Source organism: Dendropsophus ebraccatus, chromosome 9 (assembly GCF_027789765.1).
Source record: "Dendropsophus ebraccatus isolate aDenEbr1 chromosome 9, aDenEbr1.pat, whole genome shotgun sequence".
NCBI lineage: Eukaryota > Metazoa > Chordata > Amphibia > Anura > Hylidae > Dendropsophus > Dendropsophus ebraccatus.
In genome coordinates, this window is record NC_091462.1 from 52,495,600 (window position 1) to 52,517,686 (window position 22,087).

At 44.2% G+C, this 22,087-nt stretch overlaps 2 protein-coding genes across 5 annotated transcripts in view; one reads left to right on the top strand and one right to left on the bottom strand.

The window, feature by feature from the left end:
• The first annotated feature begins 63 nt into the window (after window positions 1-63).
• Window positions 64-5,044, top strand: DBR1 (debranching RNA lariats 1). Its single transcript, XM_069985245.1, has 9 exons — window positions 64-172; window positions 763-1,014; window positions 1,410-1,534; window positions 1,860-1,940; window positions 2,513-2,598; window positions 2,913-3,137; window positions 3,432-3,512; window positions 3,607-3,752; window positions 4,078-5,044. The coding sequence occupies exons 2-9, from the start codon at window positions 818-820 to the stop codon at window positions 4,733-4,735; spliced, it is 1,599 nt and encodes a 532-aa protein (XP_069841346.1). The 5' UTR covers window positions 64-172; window positions 763-817; the 3' UTR covers window positions 4,736-5,044.
• Window positions 5,045-13,445: 8,401 nt separating this feature from the next.
• The window catches only part of LOC138800971 (uncharacterized), a 52,511-nt gene continuing 43,869 nt past the window's right edge, over window positions 13,446-22,087 (bottom strand). For all 4 annotated transcript variants that reach the window (XM_069983283.1, XM_069983286.1, XM_069983284.1 and 1 more), the window contains 4 exons: window positions 17,068-17,582; window positions 16,576-16,654; window positions 15,073-15,180; window positions 13,446-14,177 (listed from right to left, as the gene is read on the bottom strand). In XM_069983283.1, the coding sequence (XP_069839384.1) occupies window positions 13,676-14,177; window positions 15,073-15,180; window positions 16,576-16,654; window positions 17,068-17,582 (1,204 nt within the window). In that variant the 3' untranslated portion in view covers window positions 13,446-13,675. The remainder of the gene's footprint in view (window positions 14,178-15,072; window positions 15,181-16,575; window positions 16,655-17,067; window positions 17,583-22,087) is intronic.

Here is a 22,087-nt window from a genome sequence, read left to right on the forward strand (position 1 = left end):
GTTTAAACAGAAACAAACAACCTATCGCAGCCAATGAAGCGCGAGCCAGTAAAAGTTACGCCCACTACGTGACGTCAGCGTCACCGCCCGACAACTTCCTGCTCTAATGGAGAGGCCGCACATGCGCCTTACAGCAGTCAGTACCTGCAGCAGTGATCGTGGTGGAGATCAGGTAAGAGCACCGGTGAGCAGAGGTGGTGTGTGGTGTCAGTCATACTGCTGTGGTGGAGAGACACGATCGTGTGGCAGCTTCATATGGTTGTGAAATATAGGCATGTGTGCAGACATCGCCGAGTCTGAGCGCCTGCTTTCATGTGCTGCAGGTATTGGGTAGATACAGAGCATTACTTATCTGTGTAATAACCTTATTAGTCTGTAGGCTTCAGAGCTGAAATCTTAAAGCATCTTCTTCTTAGTCACTACCTGCACACATCAGTAAGTCAGGACAGTGTATAACTGTAAGCAGTAAGGGTGTGTTCACATGTGGCATATTTGTTTCACATACATATATGTGGTGGGTGCCCATAGGTTTTATCAAACCCCATTAAGGTCTATGGTACAGTCAATGTTTGCTTCAGATATGCCATCACTCTTAAAGGGGTAATCCCCTATTTGCAGCCAATCACTGGGGGTCTGATTGCAGGCTGGTGAGTTGCCCTCTAAGTAAATGGAGCAGTAGGATGTGTGCTGTATGTGGGGCTTACAAGCACCGCCGTATCTGCTGTGTATCATGTCAGTAACATTCTGCTTGTGTCTCTGCAGATGGCAGTGTGAGGAAAGATCTTTACTATAGAAGTATTGGACGTAAACCCTAGCCATGAAGATCGCAGTGGAAGGTTGCTGCCATGGGGAGCTCGATAAGATCTACGAGACCATCCAGTTCCTGGAGAAGAAAGAGAACACTAAAGTAGACCTCTTACTTTGCTGCGGAGACTTCCAGGCCGTGAGGAATGAGGGGGACATGAAATGCATGGCTGTGCCTCCAAAATACCGCCAGATGCAGACCTTTTACAAGTAAGGCAATATTACGTAATACTGAAATAGAGCTAGCAAAGGTTGTACTCCTGGGGGATCACACTGACATGAATGTACAGCATGGAGCAGAGGTAGGGAACCATGGCCCTCCAGCTGTTGTACAACTACAACTCCCATCAGCTAATGCTTCAACTGTCCAGGCATGATGGGAGTTGTAGTTTTGCAATAGCTGGAGAGCCAAGGTTCCCTGCCCCTGGCATAGACCTTCCAAGTAAGGAGACACATAAGCCAGGTTTCCCTTGGGTGATCTATACCAATGTCTGAGTGAGGGATTGGACTGTTGAGTCACACTATGGATGCAGACATATGGCAGAGATTTCATTCCTGTATATTACTGTGGTATATCAGCACTAAGAATTATTGTTATGTTGTAGGTATTATTCTGGTGAGAAACATGCTCCAGTACTTACCATCTTCATTGGAGGAAATCACGAGGCTTCGAATTACCTCCAGGAACTGCCCTATGGTGGTTGGGTTGCACCAAATATATACTACTTGGGTAAGTATAGCGTTTACTCTGATTCTATTGGTTAATTCCTCGGTTATGTCTTAAAGGGGTATTAGGTAGGTAACATTGAAGGCATATACCATCTGCATTGGTCTGACCACTAGGACTGGCACAAATGCCTAAAATGAAGGGGCAGAGGACAGTGTTGTGTCAATGATTCAGGGCATTTATTGGGCCCCCATTGAACAAACCCTGATTTCCTATTATATCAGATATTATGCCATGGATGTTAGTTATAGTATACCATGTGATTATCGGACCTGGCAGTGTTACGTTGTAGAATTTGGAGAGCTGACTGCAGTTTAACCTTTTTCAGGATACGCTGGTGTGGTGAATTATCGTGGGTTGAGAATTGGAGGAATTTCTGGAATCTTTAAATCCCATGATTATAGAAAAGGTATGTATGGGTGATGAATAAATAAACCACATGACTGTGAAAGCCTATTAACCCTTTTGTTGCCAAGTACATTCTACAGGCATCATCTAAAATGGGTAGAGGGGATAAATATAACAGAGGGGGATCCCTTTGCTTTGTGATCAGCTGTCAGTTCGGGTCATCAGATCTGCGGCCTATCCATATTAGGCTAGTGTGAACACAGCAGCAAAAATATATGGGACTCTTCATTCCTTCTTCCCTCACAGTGATCAACAGACATGAGCCAATGGATATTGACAGTGTTTCCCCACAAAGCTCACACATCACCTGTCTGCAGGGTAGATGGGCGCCCCTTTAGATGTTATTCCCTTTTTGTAGAAAAAAAACCTCTTTAACAAGTACTTTATTTTTTTATTTTTTTTTTGTCTTGCCCTCTGGGATACTATTCCTTTATACTTACAATGTACTTTATACTATATAACATGTAATGTGTATTGCGCTTCCTTTTTGTTTCTATAGACTGATTTGTAGTATTCATCATTTCCGTACAGTACATACATTACTATAACATTTCTCCTGTGCAATTTCTTTAGGTCATTTTGAACACCCACCATACACGAAAGATACAATTAGAAGTGCATATCATGTGAGGAACATAGAGGTCTTTAAACTTAAGCAGGTAGGCAGATAGAACTGCTGTTCTCCATCCCATTGTATACCTCAACTCTGCAAGATGTTAAAGATGCATTCCAAGCACATGCGTTGGCGACTTATTGGGGTCCGACCCTCAGAAAACTCAGTGATCAGGAGAACTTTTTCGGGCACAACTGTACATCCATACATGTAGCTGTGCATTCAAGTCCAGCAAGCGATGCCTTTGTTCTCAATGTGGGGGTCATGTGGGATTTACCAGTAAAAAAAAATGTATATGATGTCTGTGTAATTTCCATAAAGTAAATGCTCAGAATCTTATCTGTTTCCTTACACTTACAGATAAAAGAACCTATGGATGTGTTTCTGTCCCACGACTGGCCCCGTAGCATCTATCACTATGGGAATAAAAAACAGCTACTAAAGAAAAAGATGTTCTTCACACAAGAGGTAGAAAGCAACACCCTTGGCAGCCCGGCAGCCAGTGAGCTTCTCCACCATCTCCAGCCATCATACTGGTTCTCTGCTCATCTCCATGTCAAGTTTGCTGCTTTTATGCAACATCCGGTAAGACCAGGCTCCCTTTTATAAATGGGGGGGTTTAATAAGACCAAAGTCGGCGGAACCTGCGCCTACCTCAGGTTTGCACAACAGTCTACACCAGCGCCGGAGCAGATGTAAATTTCTACATGGTTTATGCCTTTTCTGTGGTGTATTTTTTATAAATGTGCCCTATGATGTTTGTGTAGTTTTATACAGGGTTTCCTTCCCTTGATTAAGTTATGTAGTTTAGTATAGTATGACCTTTGCCATAAGGTCCTGTTCTCCTGATATTTGAACATTTTATATTTTATTCTATAGAATAAAGAAGACGGCAAGTTACCTAAAGCAACAAAGTTCTTGGCCCTTGATAAATGCCTACCACATCGGGAATTTCTCCAGGTGAGAATGGTTTCTTGTTGTCTGGCTGCATTATTAATCATTATCTTTAATATCTGCTGTGACACTTATTGAATGTCTTTTTTTATATTCCCAGATTATCGAGGTGGAGCATGATCCAAGTAAACCAGAGAGACTACAGTATGACTTAGAATGGCTGTCTGTTCTCAAAGCAACCAAAGACCTCCTGAATGTTACATCCGGTACATGGAATATGCCAGAGAACAATGGTCTACACAGCAGGTGAATTTTACTATAAAAGTGTTATAGGGTTATCATTTCATAGAAAAAAAAAGGATGTTTGTGCAGTACATGTAAATCTTTAGTGAAATCTAACAGTGGTCCAACATACATGGCACCACAAAAAAAAATAAAAAATCTGAAATACCATTTTCATATTGGGTCCAGTAAAGGACAGCAGCATATATAACTATATGCTTAATTTTATTTTTCTCTGTCAGGGTCAGCATACAGAATTTTTTGTGCAATAAAATAAGACCCAGATCTAACTTGCTACATAGTTGAGAAAACTGAGAATTGCATTAATCATTAATATTTTCACTTCTAGGTGGGATTTCAGTGCAACTGAACAAATGAAACAAGATATCCTCAATGATTTGGATAATGACCTTATTATCCCACAAAACTTTAGTGTCACTTTACCATGTTATAACCCAAATAATCCTCAGCACAAGAGGGTGGCCTCCCATGTGGTTAATCCACAGACGACAGAGTTCTGTGCCCGCTTTGGACTTATTGATATCAATGCAAAGATCCGCCAAAATGATGATGAAGGTGGAGAGTTCGATGCAGCAGAGGATAATGACAGCAGTGGTTCAGTGGAAGATCCTAGTGAATATAGCACCGATACCTCTGTCCTGTCTTCATCAATTAACCCTGATGAGATCACTCTGGACGATGATGAGGATGAAGAAGATGACGATGATCATTCTGTTAAGCCTGTGGAGCCCTCTCCAGAACATACCCCACACTTATCCATAAACTTTCCTAACACTCATGCACTTTCTGATTCCATGGCTGTCTCATCAGATGATGCGATGGATTCAACCAATGATGAGCTGGAACGGTCAGAGAGCAGTCAGACTGAAGGGGAAGGAAAGAACCCCGAGAGGCAACTCAAGAGGTTGAGTGATGAGAACGGACGAGGCAGTGTGAGGATTAAGAGGAGGAATCAGGCCATTTACACCGCTGAAGATGATGAGTGATTGGACTGTGTTGTAAATATATAAAAAAAAACTCATACCACCAGCTGCAAGAAATTATACCAGGCTTAAAAACTTTATTTTAATGTTTTAATATTATTTGTTCATTATGGAAATATGTCTGGCATAAGGTTTTGTCTTTTTAAAGATTTTATATTATGGTAATGTGCCCTTCTCATTTCCTTCACAAATACAGTCCTGTAACATGACATGTTTCCAGTGTGTACAGTATACTTTATTTTAATTTTTTAAAGGTTATGGGCAGAAATTTAATTTAAAGAAAAAAAATACAAATAAATCAGGACTCTTAAATTGTGGTGTGTATTTATATTACACATGTTTATGGACTCTTAACAGGCTTGTCCAGGCAGGGAATGATTGCAAATAATAAACTACACTCCCTGCCAGTATTGGATCACTCCATGCCTGCTATAGGGAAATAAATTGGAGAAGTCATTTATTCTGTGGAGAAAGATGTCAATTTTGTCCCTTATTTAGGGGAGGAGGATGGCAAATGTAGCAGCTGTTGGTTGTAGTGCATTTTGTTTTGAAATACTGGGGGAATGGGTCATGTCACCCATTGTTCTAAAGAAAAATGTACTTTGATACTTGGCTGGAGAGGGAAAATATAGAGAAGTGCAGCAAAGTATGGCCAGTTATCAAGTACTTTGAGATGGCAGCTAAAAGATGGAAAGATCCATAATTTTATTTATTGAATGATTTGACAATCTGATTGAATAAATCAAAGAATAGGCAAAAACTCAGCCAATGATCACCTCCAGAAGGACCGAACATCTGAAGTTTTGAGACTTTGTAGCAGTGCTCAAATCAAAAGACAAAAGTGCAGCCAAGTTACCAGCAATAATTCCTTGCAAAGTCCCATTGTGGAGAAAAAGACCTGTCCCGAATACCAAGCAACACACTGGCCCAAAAAGAAATGGTGCAACACTTTTGTGAATTAGGGAAACTATTTTGCGCTCACCATCGTCCCATTGGCATCACAACATATGGGTATTATCGCCCCTGCGACGAAGGAATTTTAATGAAAAAAATAAGTAAAACTTTTTATTCCCCTCCTCCAGGAAGTATAATAAGCCCCACCTCCCCACACACCTCAGTCTTTTTTCACTTCATTTCTGTTAGCCCTAGGGGACTCTGTCCCTCCTCCTTATTTTTCTAGGTACCTGTGGATTCTTGGTGCCAGGTATCCACCGCAGGATCCAGTTACAGGCCAGTAGCTAATGTCCCAGGTTTCGGACCCGGGTTTCTCTCCTATCTTACTTTTTTTAGGTTTTACTCTTTGAACGCATTTTGCGTTCCATTTGCGGCGTCACGTCATTTCCGGTGTCTGCCGGGCTGTGGAACGCATGACGTGTTTGCATGTCAGTGCCGAGTCAGAGGTGCGTCACTTCCGGTTCCGGCTCGCTGTGTGCGCGTACGGCGCTGCAGAGCTGCATATATAAAAACCAACACGCCAGCAGACAGGTCTGACCATTTGGATCTTGGGTGCTGTATCCCAGCTTCTGTCTTTGCAGAAAGTATATACAGAGCGTGAATCCGGCTTTCTATTTCATCTACTAAGTACTCTGCTGCCACCTTGTGGTGTTATGTAGTATTACAGTTCCATTATTTCCTATAGACTCGGTCTATGCTGGAACTTATTGTATACTTTTCCTTAGATGTCTGAAATGGAGACCAGTCCATCCAGCAAAAGATCTGGAAAAAGAAAGCATTTTGCTTGTGCTGATTGTGAAACTCCTCTGCCGGACAGCTATGAATACCGTATGAAGATCATCTATTCAGATAAGATTATTCCATTTTTTTCTCTTAGAAGTGTGTGTATATATATATATATATATATATATATATATATATATATATATATATATATATATATGTATTGCAGTTCGCTGTGAGTCTTGCAGACCTAAGCCTAATGAGGAACCTGACGTTGTCATGTGGGTAAATGACTATGTACAGAAATCTCTGGCTGCAAGAGAGGTTGTTCAGCCTAGTTCCAAGAAAAAGAATATGCGGAGTATTTCTCCTTCCACTTCTCAGCCTGTGAATATATGTTTCTCTGGCTGAGAAATACAGTATCTCAGTTATACTAATATTATATTATTCTGCCCTAGGAGTCGGTACTCTCTATAAACCAGCAAGAGAAATTCTCCTCTTCCGAGTCTTCTTCTACATCTGAAGATGAGAAAGAACTGTTTAAAGGGTACTTTACCACTGAGAGTTAGAGAAAGGTCAGTACTCCAAAAAAAAGCCTAGGGCTTTTCATGTTGTAGAGACATCAATGAGTATGTTACAAACGGAATGGAAAAAAAACGGAAAAAGCTCCGGTCTTGAGTAAGAGGTTCAAAACCTTATATGTCCTCAAGGAGGATCAATGTAAGGAGTGGTTGGAATCTCCAAAGGTCGATACAGCCATTGCCAAACTATCCAAGTGCACGGTTTTATCTGCGGAGGATGGTTCAAACCTCAAAGACCCTATGGACAGAAGGGTCGAGGTGGCCTTTAAGAGATCTCATACTGCGGCCGCTGCCCAAGGGGCGGTTTCTATATCCTCATTTGAGGTTTCTAGAAGCCTCAGACGTTGGCTGGCTAAAGTCCAAGAGAACTTGGAATCTGATAAGATCCTTCACTCCTTCAAAAAGGTAAACATGGCCATAGATTTTCTCTGTGATGCAGCATCCCAGGGGACAAGGCTAGCCTCCAAGTCTATGGCTCTCTCCGCTGCGGGTAGGAGAGCATTATGGTTGAGACCCTGGTTTGGAGATGCAAATTCAAAGTTTCAACTATGTAACATGGGATTCCAACCAGGGAGATTATTTGGCACAGAACTTGACAAACTAATGGCAGAGATGTCAGACAAGAAGGGGAATCGCTTCCTCTATCCTACAAGACTCGGGATTCCTTTCGTAGAGCTAAATCACCACAGCGTGGAAGAACTAGATACCAGTACAGAGGAAGAGAAAAGAATTACTCAAGAAGAGGTCCTGGCAAGCAGCAAAATAAGGACACTAATAAAAACCCCGATTTTTGACGCCAGAAGCATCCCTGTGGGGAGGCGTCTAACTGTTTCTCCCAACTTGGGAAACGTTAATAAAGGATCAGTGGATAATAAACTTAATCCGCAGTGTTTATGTCCTTCATTTCTCTCTTCTTCCTCCTCCAAGGTTTCTTCTCTCACGAAAGCTAAAACCAGAGAAACACAGTTCTAGAGAAAGAGATTCTTCACCTCTTATCCATACAGGCATTGGATATGGATAGGATTGATAGATCTACAAGATGCCTATCTCCATGTTCCAATTCTAAAGGCACACAGGAAATACCTAAGGATCGCCATCCAACTACAGGGCCAGGTAAGACACTTGCAATTCAGAGTTCTCTCATTCGGGATAACCTCTGCTCCCTTCATCTTTACAAAAATAGTGTCAGCCATGATGGTCCTATTCCGGTTACAGGGGATAAAGATCATCCCATACCTCAAAGACTGGTTGATTATGGCTCAGACTCATAATCTTCTGAATCAGCAGTTGAATTATGTCCAGGACATACTTCAACAGCTAGGTTGGCTTATCAACCATGAGAAATCGGACCTAGTTCCATCCAGAACCAAGGTGTTTCTGGGATTTCTAATAGATTCTGCACAAATGAGATTATTTCTATCAACTCCCAGGGTGGAACGTATCCAGGCAGGTGCTCAATTTCTTATTCCTCCTCGTAAGGTCTCCATAAGAACCTTAATGAGATTTCTAGGACTCCTCGCCTCAGCAGCGGATGCAGTTCCTTGGGCGCTGTGGCACATGAGATTCCTACAGACGGAAGTCCTAACTGCTTGATACTGGAGACTGGAGGATCTGGACGCATTGCATGCCCTGTCTACACAAACAAGACAATCCCTAATGTGGTGGAGGCAAGTCAAACATGGAGTTTTGATTTCAAAGCCACACTGGGTCACCATAACGACGGACGCTTCGGGCACAGGATGGGGAGCCCATCTATTAGACAACACAGTCTCAGGAGTTTGGAGCCCACTAGAATGGAGTCTTCCTTCCAACATAAGAAAGCTCAGAGCAATTTATCTTGCTCTTCTCCATTTCTCTCCAATTATAATGCACAAAGCAGTGAGGATCAGGACAGACAACATTGCCTGCGTTGCTTACCTGAACAAGCAGGGAGGTACCAGATCCCCCTTGCTTCTCAAGGAGGTGGAAAATATTTTCACATGGGCAGAAACCAGGGTGACCAGGTTATCTGCCATTCATATCAGAGGTATACACAATACTCTGGCGGATCGACTAAGTCGAGGACTTACGGTCCCAGGGGAGTGGTCTCTCTCAAGGAGAGTGTTCACTCAAATTACACACAGATGGGGACTTCCTCAAATAGATCTCATGGCATCAGCAAGCAATGCCAAACTGACGAGGGTTTTGTTCCCTGTATACGTCTGACAACCTGACCGTAGTCGATGCGATGACAATACCGTGGACGTTTCAACTAGCCTACATTTTCCCAACGATTGCCATGATTCCCAAAGTTCTGACGAAGATCCGGTTGGATCAGGCGACAGTAATAATCGTGACACCCTTCTGGCCGAAGAGGTGGTGGTTCACCCTGCTCATGAATATGAGCAGAGGGGATTTTTGGAAACTCCCTCTGTATCCAGATCTGATATCCCAGGGACATCATCTGTGCAGAGATCTAGTCAGCCTCAGCTTGAAGGCTAGAGGGACCATATTGAATGCAGGGTTTTCTGAGAAAGTTTTGCATACTCTTTCTCATGCACGTAGCAGTGCCACAAATGAATCCTACTTTTGGATTTGGAAGATTTTTCAAACCTGGTGTTCTTCTAAAGAGATCGATCCAATGAAACCGTCTACTCCACAGTTATTAGAATTCCTGCAAGAGGGATTCGATAAAGGTCTTAAACCTAGTTCTATCAAGGTGCAGATAGCAGCTTTATCTGCCCACTTGAATTGGCGTCTCTTTCAAATTCTGGAAATAAAAAACTTTGTTAAGGCCGTAACCAGACTAAGACCTAATCTGGTGAAACAGGTAGACACTTGGTACTTGTCCCTAGTGTTGAGGCGTTTATGGCTCCCTCCATTTGAGCCATTGGAAGAAACAGACTTCAAATTCCTTTTTTTTAAAGTTGCCTTTTTGTTGGCGATCACTTCTGCCAAGAGGGTTGGGGAGCTCCAAGCACTTGGTTCTGCCCCCCCTTATGTTGTGTTTTCACAGGATAAAGTTATTCAGAAGTTTCCTCCAGGATTCCTCCCTAAAGTGGCGTCTTATTCCATCATTAACCAGTTGGTGGTTCTCCCTGTTTTTTCTCCTGCGTCTCCGGTTGAAGAATACTTGGATCTCTCGCTGTTGGACGTTTCCAGAGCTATCAGGATATACCTGAATAGAGTAAGTGCATTCCGTAAGTAAGAAACATTTTTTGTTCTTTTTGCTGGGAAGAACAAAGAAAAAAGAGCCTCAAAGCCTACGATATCTCGATGGATCTGTGATCCCATCGCCCTGTGCTATATTTCGGCTGAGTTATCTCCACCTGAGTTCACTAGAGCTCATTCTACTAGGGCAGTAGCCTCTAGTTGGACAGAGCGGGCATCTGTGCCGCTTGAGGACATATGCCAGGCGGCTACCTGGTCATCATTGTCTACTTTTGTCAACCACTATAGATTGGAATCTATCTGTTCAGCAAGAACTGTATTTGCAAAATCTGTACTCTCTGCTGCTGTGATTGTTAACCCACCCAATGAGGATCATGCTTGCTAGTTCCCCATATGTTGTGATGCCAATGGGACGATAGGGAAGCGAAAATTATTATGTTAATTTGTTTTCCCTGAGACCCATTGGCATCACAAGACACCCGCCCTTCTTGTATTCGTTATAATTGACTGAGGTGTGTGGGGAGGTGGGGCTTATTGTACTTCCTGGAGGAGGAGAATAAAAAGTTTACTTATTTTTTTCATTAAAATTCCTTCGTCCCAGGGGCTTGCAGGGGCGATAATACCCATATGTTGTGATGCCAATGGGTCTCAGGGAAAACAAATTAACATAATAATTTTCGCTTTTTTTATGGGTGTGGTGGCTGCAGACAGGCGAGCAATGTATTCAGGCCACACTACCCTGTGAAGACAGTAAAGCATGGTGGTGCAAAAATCATGAGATGGGGAAGTTTCTCATACTGTAGTCTTAGGCCTAAGGGCCAGTTCACACGGAATTCCGCCAGCCTCGGTGCCATACTGGCAGTCTATGGGAGGCTCACGCAGACATGTCAATTCTTCCGAGCGGAGAGAGAGGAGGCGCGCGAGCCTCCCATAGACTGAACAGTATGGCACACTTTACTCCGTGTGAACTAATTATTGCATTGCATCCACACTTAACCCCCTAGAGACCAGACATATATCACACTGTACCTATACCAGCAAGGAAGGGGGTTAAGTGCCCCTCTTCCTTGATTTGATGTGTGCCGTGCTTTGGCTCTTGAAATCTGCCATCAGCGGCTGCAGCCCAACTATCTGCTCAGCCAATCAGCAGCTGCAGGGTCCCGCCTCAGCCACTGAATGGCTTAAGACCCCCGTAACAGAGCACAGTCTGGCCCACAGTGGGTTAATTTGACCCCCTGGGGAGCAGACTATCACCCCCTGGACCCCCTTCCACGCCCTTACTGACCACTGTCTAGCCAACAGGGGGTTAAGCTAACCCCCTAAGGACCAGACAGTTTGTTTTTCCTTCCCCCAATGACCCGGCACACAGCAAGCTTTGTGTGTCAGGTCTGGCGGTCACTTCAGCAAGTAAGGGGTTACTTAACCCCTTTTCTGAAGCGGGTGCATTTGGGCCGTTATTTGGACGTGAACACAGACTTCAGCACTGAAGTCCATGCTGGGGGTCAAAATGTCAAACACACACAACACAATTACAATTAAGGTAAAAAAATGTAAACGCAAGAAAAAACATAAAATGCGACATGGAGAGAAGTGAGCTACCGCACATCACACCTATGGCTGATACTAATGCAGCTCAGCTAATTTTAAAAACCAACGCCAGGATGTTGGTATATAATTTGATCAACCAATACTGCCCCGTGTACCAACGTGCAGGTCTCCTGGTTCACACGGGTCCCTACGCTAACTCCACACTGTGTCGGTCAGCGACTGCCTACCCCGCAAAGCGTGCACATGCAGGGAAGGGAGGTCATGGAATGGCCCTGCAACCCCAATGTCACAGGACCAAACCCAAAATGCCCCACCGGCGGACAAGGCTGCCCCCAAACAACACAAGTATGAATATGGTATTACACTCACCACCACTGCTGCAGACAGAATGGGAAAAACATGAGGTACTGACATGTGAGCACAGGTATATCCTGCTAATTTGGGTCATGTGGGTCTTATGAAGGGGGGTGCCAGCCGCTCAGAAAAGGGAGAAAAACATAAAATGCGACATGGAGAGAAGGGAGCTACTGCACATCACACCTATGGCTAATACTAAATGCCGCTCAGCTAATTTGAAAAAACACCTGCACGTGGTACTCGGGGCAGTATGGTTTAATCAAATTATATACCAACATCCTGGCATTTGTTTTTAAAATTAGCCGAGCGGCATTAGTATCAGCCATAAGTGTGATGTGCAGTAGCTCCCTTCTCTCCATGTCGCAAGAAACAACACCATGCACTGCATTGGCCTTTTTTATGGCGTTTTTTTAAACTTGAAAAACGCAAGACAAAAAGTGTGTGTGATGGCACCCTCAGGGATATGGAGGGCAATACTCTAGAATGACATTTATCAATCCCACCTTCCAACACTGCGACAGGAATCTTCTGCCAGTAGTGGATTATATTAAGTCTGTTTTGGGCGGTAGCCCGGGGCCCTGAGCTCTTAGGGGGGTCCATAGCCACCCAAACAGACTTATACTTTCTGTAGTGTATTGTCCCTGGCTACAGTTCTGCCATGATTTGCAAACAAATACTGCTTTCTTTACCTCGATTTTGAAATCAGGGCATCACGACTGTGCTGCCATTGGTACAGTGGGGTGGGGGTAAGGGGGCCAGGCTTGGTGAACAGACCAGGGCCTATGGTAAAGATAATCCGCCCCTGTCTGCCTCATAGACCATATTAACAAATTTCCTGACTAACAGACAAAGTAAATCCATGGGTTAGCTAGACCACCTGACTCCTTATCTCTTTGTGATGTTTGATCCTCACCACTTTTTTCTTCCACGCCAAGTCACCAATGCCTTGAATTTTATGTAAGTATTTTAGGGGGATCCAAAGCGGGGAGTTGAAAATAATATATAAAAGCTGTGGCATAAGAATCATTTTAAGAAGATTTCCTCTCCCAATTATAGACATATGGAGTCTACCCCAAGCATCTACTTTTTGTATGAATTTATCAAGAAGGAGCAGTAAATTATCTTTTATAGTCTTTGGGATTGGGAGTCATGTGTATTCCTAAATATTTAAACTTGGTAACTACTTGCAGTCTGGTGGAGTTAACGCCGTCAACTGGCTCAACCAGATCCAAAGGCCTCACCGATTTATTCCTGTTAATGGAGAATCCCGACCAAACCTATAATACTGTAATAAGCCAACTGTATATGGTTTGTCATAACAATATCTATAAAACCTGTGTTGTGATCTCGGTCTATAATGATTGATCATGTTTAATCAGATATTAGAAAATACACCATATAATCTTTGTATCTTGTAGTAATAATGGCCAGGATGTAGTCTATGTCCCAACTGCACAACTTCTCCTTGGGCAAGGTAGTACCTATAATAATCCTTTTACTTGGTCCAACACTTTTAATACAAAAATACTTTATAATTTTATATTTATAATCCAGTTCAACAAAATAAAGGGCATGGACAAATAAGTAATCTGTAATATAGAAGAATTGTAGAGAAGTCTACCCTGGATTTCTAGTTCTCATTTATGATAGCACTCTTTAAAAGTCCCATATTCAGCTTCTCAAGTTGCTCTCTAAAACTTCCAACTTGCACATGAGGCCGTATGGCATCATACACATGGGTATTGGTTACGAGAGGCTGGCCAGTGGCTCCTCGTTCATCTAGTGGCATCATAGATCCAGAATGCGAAGAAGGACTGTGCGTTAGACCAGCACTTGTAGAGTTGAGAGTTTTTCTGTGTGTCAATAAAGGTTTCTTTCCTGAATTCTTAATTTCTAACTTATACCTTTTAATGTGAGGACCAGTCTCTTCTTCCTGGCTAGAATCTAACACAAAGCTGTATGGCTTATGTGATTTCTTGCCTGTCTGTGGCACAGTGTCCTCTGCTTGCTTGCTGGATGCCGCCTTTTTAGACCTCCTTGATGTACTCCCAGAGTTTGGATGTTTTCTCTTTTTTCCGCTTTGGTTTTTAAACAATAATTTCTTCTGCCGCTCTCTGCATGAGCGAACATTTCTGAACAAAAGAAAACATGTTTATTTTAAAATTAACTATACAAGGTCATACACTACGCTAATCTATTAGCCAACTCACGCTCCAAGTATACTGGACAGGGGCTATGAAAGAGCACTGGGAGGAGTGAGATGCCTCCCAATGAATATTGGCCAGTGCTCTTCTCATATTTGTCAGGAGAGGCGGATAGGAAGTGAAGATCGGTAGTCCTGCCCCAGATGCACCAAACTGCTACATAGAGAGAGTACCAAACTACAAATATACTGAAAACATCACTAAGAATAAAGGGAAGAAAATTCTCTTCATGCTCAGTGCTTTGTGACGTGCACTATAGGGACATATCAGTAAGTTAGATGCTTCAAATATGCTGATAGTTTCCCTCAAAGAGGATGTACCACCAGGTACGTCCTCTTTAACCTGACACAGGGATAGATCGGCGCAGTCACGGGGAAGACTGTGCCGCAGCACGATTTTCAAACCGCGGCCCGGTTTCCCTGTACGACACTGTTCTTTCCACGGTTACCGGACGGTGCTCAAGCACTGGAGGTAGGCCGGCGTGCCCCCAGTGGGAGGGAACTCCCTCCCCTCTATGTGGCGGCTCCTTTGATTCTAAGGGAGCCGCGTCATAGAGAGGAGGGAATTCCCTCCCACTGGGGGCGGGCTGGCCTACCTCCAGTGCTTGAGGCACCAGCCAGTAACCGTGGAAAGAGCGGCGCCGTACAGGGAAACCGGGCCGCGGTTCGAAAAACGGGCCGTGGAACCGGTTTCCCAGTGACTGCGCCGATCTATCCCTGTGTCAGGTTAAAGAGGACGTACCTGGTGGTACATCCTCTATAAGGAAACAAGTATTTTCTGCTCCTGCATAATATAGACCAGTTTTAAAGAATGATCCCTTTACCTCTTTAGAAACAGGTGCAATCTGCAACATGTCCAGTAAATCCTAGCAGTAGGCGAACATTTTGAAATCCGCAAATCCCTAAGTCTCCTCAATACACTCCTCAAACCCCTAAAATGCAATTAAAAAAAGATTTAAAAAAAAATCTATGTTAAAAAAATGCAGTAATGTAAGTCACATTGTAAAATGCACCAGCACTGCCTTCTATCATTTTAGGGTCCTTTACCATGTGCATATTATTAGTAAGGAATGTTCCTTGGATTGACCATTTGGCCAATAAATGGGTTGTGTAAAAGGGCCAGCGATTAGCCGACAAATGAGTGTCACATCAATCATTGTCTGCTGCACATCTCTGTGCAAGTCTGCCTAAATGGGATAAGCGGCTGATGACAATGCATGTCAGTGATCACTCAAACTATCTAGCAAACTGCGTAAAGGATCTACAACCACTGCAAAGCAGGGCTCCTTTACTGCCTCCAATTGGGCCATATAAAAGGGTATTTTAAACCTAAAGAAAAAAACCTATATGCACCCATTGGCTTGACCTTGCACCCAATGACAGTCCTTAGTGGTCACTTGCATGTGATCACTGAGGCCAGTGACTGGCTGCAGCATCACTTGCTCAGCATATAGGAATATCATTGCAGCACTTCCACTTGTAGTTGAGGGGCAAGTATACTTATTGATTATTGCAGACAGCACCTGGATATGCCACTGTTGAAAGAGGCAAGTCCAGGTGCCACTTGTAATTAAAGAACGAATGCAGCAGCTACGGTTGATACTAAGATGTGTAATCGTCCGTTTACACGGAGCGAATATCGTTCGAATTTTCACGATCGCGATCGCCTTTGAGCGATAATCGGCTCGTGTAAACACAGCGAACGATCAAGCGACGAACAAGAAATCGTTCATTTTGATCTTTCAACATGTTCTCAAATCATCGTTGGTCGTTCACTGAAAATTTGCAGATCGCTTCGTCTAAACAGTCTTTCACCGATTCGCCCTGTGTGTGAGATGGGCTTAAGCAATCTTAAAACGATCGCAATAACAATTTTTTCAAACGATATATCGTTCCGTCTAAATGCTGATCGTTATAAAAAAAACAAACACACATGATTACTACGAAATCGTTAATCGTTCGATTGGGCGAATTATCGCTCCATGTAAAAGGACCATGAGGCCCAGTTCACATGTCTGTATTCTTGTCCTTGGCCGTGGATCAGCAGCTACGGATAGCAATACAGATGTGCATCAATAGTCGTCTGCAATTGCACTGACCCATTCATAGTTGGTACAGACCCATACAAGGGCCGTCCAGTTGTTTTTGCAGCACAGACCTGTAACAACTACGGGCATGTGAACAGGGCCATAGAAGTTAATCTGTCCGCAACTGTGAATAGAAATTGTAGACATGGAACCTTCCCTAAGAGTGATCTTACTGAATGCTTTCACCATGAGCCAGTGCTAAAAGAAAACATTTCCATATTAACATGTATTAAATCATACCTCTTTAGGGTTTTTCTGGATCTTCTTCCTGAAACTTGATTTACAAACATCCAGGATTTAATGTACCAGGGTCTTGGATCTAACATACAAAAATGGTAACATTTTCGCTTAAAGATTTATTCAATGAGAATTCCTATTCATTTAAAATAACTAAATCACAGACAGGATTTACTGATTAAGGGTATGTCCGCACTAAGTTATGGTGCATATACACAGAGAGATTTATCTGACAGATCTTTGAAGCCAAAGCCAGGAACAGACTATAAACAGGGAACAGGTCATAAAGGAAAGACTGAGATTTCTCCTATTTTCAGATCCATTCCTGGCTTTGGCTTAAAAAATCTGTCAGATAAATCTGTGTAAACGCACTCTAAATCAGGCAGAATTTTGGGGTCGAGAATCCTGCCTGTTCCATGCATGAAGAGGTGAGTGCCGCTGTTTTCATCTACCAACATCCTGTTAAACTGAATAAAGGCACAGCTTCAGACTAACCTGTAGTGTGCGGATCTGTAACCATGGCAGGTTGTTTTCTTTTTCTCACTTTCTTGTACAGATTTTTACAGTCTTTGCACAAACGCAGAACGTCGGTCATCTTGGTCTCACCAGACTCATAGCCATCGACTTCCTGATAAGTCTTCTGGGGACGTTCATCCTGACAGACGCACTCTGCGGCCGTTATAGAGACACAGTTTAATCCAGAAATGTCATAGTTAGTTTCTTGATGCAGCTCATCTTCCATAGACATAGGTTCTTCCCCTTGACTAAAGGTTGTAATGTGCTGCCCACTAGTGGTGGATTTCATAATCGTCTCATTCTGAAGCCTATACACGCTTGTGGTTGAGTGCTGACTGCTTACTATGAAGGTTTTGGACATAATATCGCTTGAGGCCACTGCATGTCTCTGGTAATGTCCAGGAGTGTAAGATCTTCTGTGTTTGCTCACATTATCTAATTGCCACTTTGAGCTTTGCTTCGGCTGCTTATCCTTCTGTAGTAATGATTGATACCTGCAAGACCAAAAAAAAAAAAATTATTTTTTACGCAGTTTCTTCATACAATCCAAATGACATGATACATGCATTCTGCAGGTGAAAACAATTACGATGATACCCAATTTATATACATGTATTCTTTCTTTTTAATCAACAGCTGTTGTATGTCCTGCAGGAAGAGCTATTTTTTTCCAGTTTGGAGCGCAGGAGAACTTTTCTATGGGGATTTGCTACTGCACTGGACAGAGATGGCAGCATTGAGCACTGTGTCAGACTGGAGAGAATACACCATTCACATTTTGAGTACTTTTTATGTAAATTTTTAGGAAGGTGAAATAATAATAAAGTACAGTATTTTTAGTTTTATAAAGTGTGTGTGTGGGGGGGGGGGGGGGGGAAGAGACTCACCGCATCTTATAAAGCGAACATGGCGGTGCCAAATACCAGCATGCCAATCTTGCCTCTTCCTATAAAGCCACTGCTGGTTCTCCCCGCAGCGAGTAGTAGCATCCCCTCAGGCCTCCATCATCCGGTACTGCCCGCTGATTCAGCAGCGGGTGGTGCCAAATTAAAGGAGAAGTCCGGCCAAAATTATTTTTTTATATGTTATTAATTATGGAAAGTTAGACACATTTCTAATATACACTAATTATGGGAAATGCACATAAATTGCTATTTCCCTCAATTTAGTGGATCAGGCAGACTTCAGTTTTTCTAAAAACCAGTGACGTCACAAACCGAACCAGAGCAGGGCTGGGTGTAATTCCTATGAAGCGTCCAGTAGGGGCGCAGTGTATAGAGAAATGACATTGTAAGAATAACTATCACAAGTGCCAGCAGCCCCATCCACGGCACATAGGATGGGGCTGCTGGCACTTGTGGTGCAGCTGCCCCCATGCCAGCAGCCCCTCAGTGAACACCCCCACCACCTAAAGACCCCCAAACTACTCCTATCAGAAGTGCCTTCAGCCCCATCCACGGCGCTTAGGACGGGGCTGGTGGCACATGTATTGCGGCTTCCCTCTGTCTCCCCCCCCGGACAGCAGACCCCAGACCAGCCGCCCACCCCCCCTAAAACCCACAAACTTCACTATTCAGGAGTGCCAGCAGCCCCATCCACGGCACATAGGACGGGGCTGCTGACACTTGTAGTGCGACTCCCGCCTCCGGCGCCATAGCAGATCTCAGACCAGCGCCCCCCCCCCCTCCCCGTGCAACAAGCAGACCTCAGACCAGTGATCCCCCCAGGACCCCATAGCTTACCCCTGCACACCCCCTTCCCCCGGGTGCCCCCCGATCTGCACAGAGAGGACATACACATCCTCCTGTGCTGCGGCGTCTCCCCGCTCTGCCTCTTCTCCCGTACAGCAGCGGGAGAGGAGAGAGAGACAGAGCGGGGAGACGCCGCAGCACAGGAGGATGTGTATGTCCTCTTTGTGCAGATCGGGGGGCACCCGGGGGAAGGGGGTGTGCAGGGGTAAGCTATGGGATCCTGGGGGGGGGATCACTGGTCTGAGGTCTGCTTGTCGCACGGGGAGAGGGGGAGACGCTGGTCCGAGGTCTGCTATGGCGCCGAAGGCGGGAGCCGCACTACAAGTGTTAGCAGCCCCGTCCTATGTGCCGTGGATGGGGCTGCTGGCACTTGTGATAGTTATTCTTACAATGTCATTTCTCCATACACTGCGCCCCTACTGGACGCTTCATAGGAATTACACCCAGCCCTGCTCTGGTTCGGTTTGTGACGTCACTGGTTTTTAGAAAAACTGAAGTCTCCATGATCTACTAAATTGAGGGAAATAGCACTTTATGTGCATTTCCCAGAATTAGTGTATATTAGAAATGTGTCTAACTTTCCATAATTAATAACATATAAAAAAAATAATTTTGGCCGGACTTCTCCTTTTTGAAAGCACACAGATATGGGAGAATTCAAGTGTCAGCTGAAGCAGTCACCAAAAGATCATCACAGTTAGTAAGTGGATGTCCTGCAGGCGCCCATGGTGGCACAGCACTGGGGAGTCCCTGCCGACCACCCACCCTACCCTCTAGCAAGCTTCCCAGCATAACTGGTGTTCTGGGAGCAGTGGTGTCAGGGAGTTAACCCTCAATGAGCTGTAGCCTTTTACAGCTTATTGAGGGTTAACAACCTGGCACCACTGAGAATAACCTGATACAGTTTGTATATATAGTGTTGCCTTGGATTACGAACATAGTTCGTTCCGGGACCGTGCTTGTAACCCAAATCCACTGAATAACTGGTAGAAGAGTTGAAACAAACAATGAGAAACAGCTGAATATGTGATATTATAAGTTACTGTACAGTATAGCTATCAGCATGTGGTGTATAACAAACAGCAGCAGTTTGTAGATACAGGATAGAACTGCAGATCCCCATAATGCAGTAGGGTAGTAGAAAAGGCTAGAATAGAGAAGCAGGGCTGCTGTCAGAGGTCTGTGTGGTCACATGACTGTAATGGGAGAGGGGTGTGTGTTCAGCGTGGACCAATCAGGAAGTGAGAATCACAGAGCTGTGCAGGAGGACAGACAGAAAATTTTCTACACAACAGTGTGAATGACTGAGTGTAAGTGCAAGCACATTATAGCAGCAGTGTATTAAGCTGTGTGTTAGTGCAGGCACATAATAGCAGCAGTGTGTATAGCTGAGTGTAAGTGCAGGCACATTATAGCAGCAGTGTATTAAGCTGTGTGTTAGTGCAGGCACATAATAGCAGCAGTGTGTATAGCTGAGTGTAAGTGCAGGCACATTATAGCAGCAGTGTATTAAGCTGTGTGTTAGTGCAGGCACATAATAGCAGCAGTGTGTATAGCTGAGTGTAAGTGCAGGCACATTATAGCAGCAGTGTATTAAAGGGAACCAATCACCGGAAAAAAGCATATAGAGCTTTGAAATGTGCTGTTAGAGCACACAGCACACTTGCCACACGTGTCTTCATAGCCTCCGTGCCTTCCCGGTGTAAGCCGCAAAGTAACTTTATAAAACTGGCGCCCTGTATGCTAATTACCTGAGGTAGTCATCTGGGCGGTGTGCGGCTAGCAGGTAGTCAAGGTCCCCTGGGTGTTCTGCTGTAATCACGCCCCTCTGGGCGTGATTAAAATGGCAGAGTAGCTGTGGCGTCACTCGGGAGCGCACCGTGCCCGAGGTCAGCGTGCTTACATACTGATGCCGGACGCCGCTGCGCATGCGCAGTGCAGCCGCTTCCATTCCGGCTGGACTGCGCCTGTGCAGAATAGCCTCGAACTCCGGCTCACACTGGTGCAGTACAGCCGGAATGGAAGTGGCTGTACTGCGCATGCGCGGCGACGTCTGGCATCAGAATGTCACAGCTACTCGGCCATTTGAATCACGCCCAGAGGGGAGTGATTACAGCAGAAGAACGCTCAGGGGAACGTGACTACCTGCTAGCCGCACACCGCCCAGATGACTATATGCGCCCTATATGCGCTTTTCCGGTGATTGGTTCCCTTTAAGCTGTGTGTTAGTGCAGGCACATTATAGCATGAATGGAGAGGATGGGAAACACAAGGCCTGACAGAGACTCTAGGGAGCATGAAGGAATGAGCAGAGCAGATGTGGGTACATACATGCAGCACTCTTTGTCTGGGGAGAAATTGGTTAGGGTCTATTCACACATCAGTATATTTTCCAATCCGCAATCTTCAATTCGTAAGCAATCCGCAAATTTTCATCCGTATTGCATCCGTAAAATACGGACCCCATAGAGTTGTATTGGGTGTGTCAGTTACTGTCCGTACTAGGGCCTGTCCTTTTTTTTTTTTTGCGGAACGGATTGCAGCCCAGTACACAACACGGATGTGTGTATGGGTCCATTGAAATACATTGGTCCTATTTTTCTGCGGATCCGCAATTGCGGACAGGAACAGGATGTGTGAATAGGGCCTTACAGCTATAGAGAGATTACCTCAACAGTCCGCTGCCCTGACGTAAGCCCCAGCCTGAAGTGGATCTGCCATGATTTGGAAGGTGAGGACAGGGCCTGGGTCAGAGTACAGGGCTGTAGACCCCACTATGCAGGTTTCCTCACCCCTGGCCCAGGGGATATATTATATAGCTGGGTGTATAAAACAGCCTAGGCCATGCTATATCTCTCCGGGCCATAATGTTATTACTTCACTGATTTTCTCACGCTTGGCCAAGGCCACAGTATATCCCGGGGGATATATTTGTAAAATAGCCTAGGTCATACTATAAACCTGGGTATAGTCTAGCTCAGGCAACAGTATACCCCGTGGGATAAACTCTATATTTGGGAGTGTAAAAAAGTCTAGGCCAAACCATATTCCTCCAAGTTATCATGTCACTGGTTTTCTCACTTTATTTCTAATTTGTTGAAAAATGTGCAGTTCTTTTTTTTTTTACATCCTACTCAGATACGCAGCTACTTCCTCTTGTTGGGAAATACAGTACAGTGCTTACCTTGAACTGACAGTAGATGGCGCTGTCCCATCACTGCATCATCTGCACAATTTTTTTTAAGCAG

Excerpts from the sequence above, each read along its gene's own strand:
- DBR1 (XM_069985245.1), top strand. The coding sequence starts at position 818 with ATGAAGATCGCAGTGGAAGGTTGCTGCCATGGGGAGCTCGATAAGATC. Across the intron at positions 1,015-1,409 it reads CAGATGCAGACCTTTTACAA|GTATTATTCTGGTGAGAAAC; the intron begins GTAAGGCAATAT and ends GTTATGTTGTAG. Across the intron at positions 3,138-3,431 it reads CTGCTTTTATGCAACATCCG|AATAAAGAAGACGGCAAGTT; the intron begins GTAAGACCAGGC and ends TTTATTCTATAG.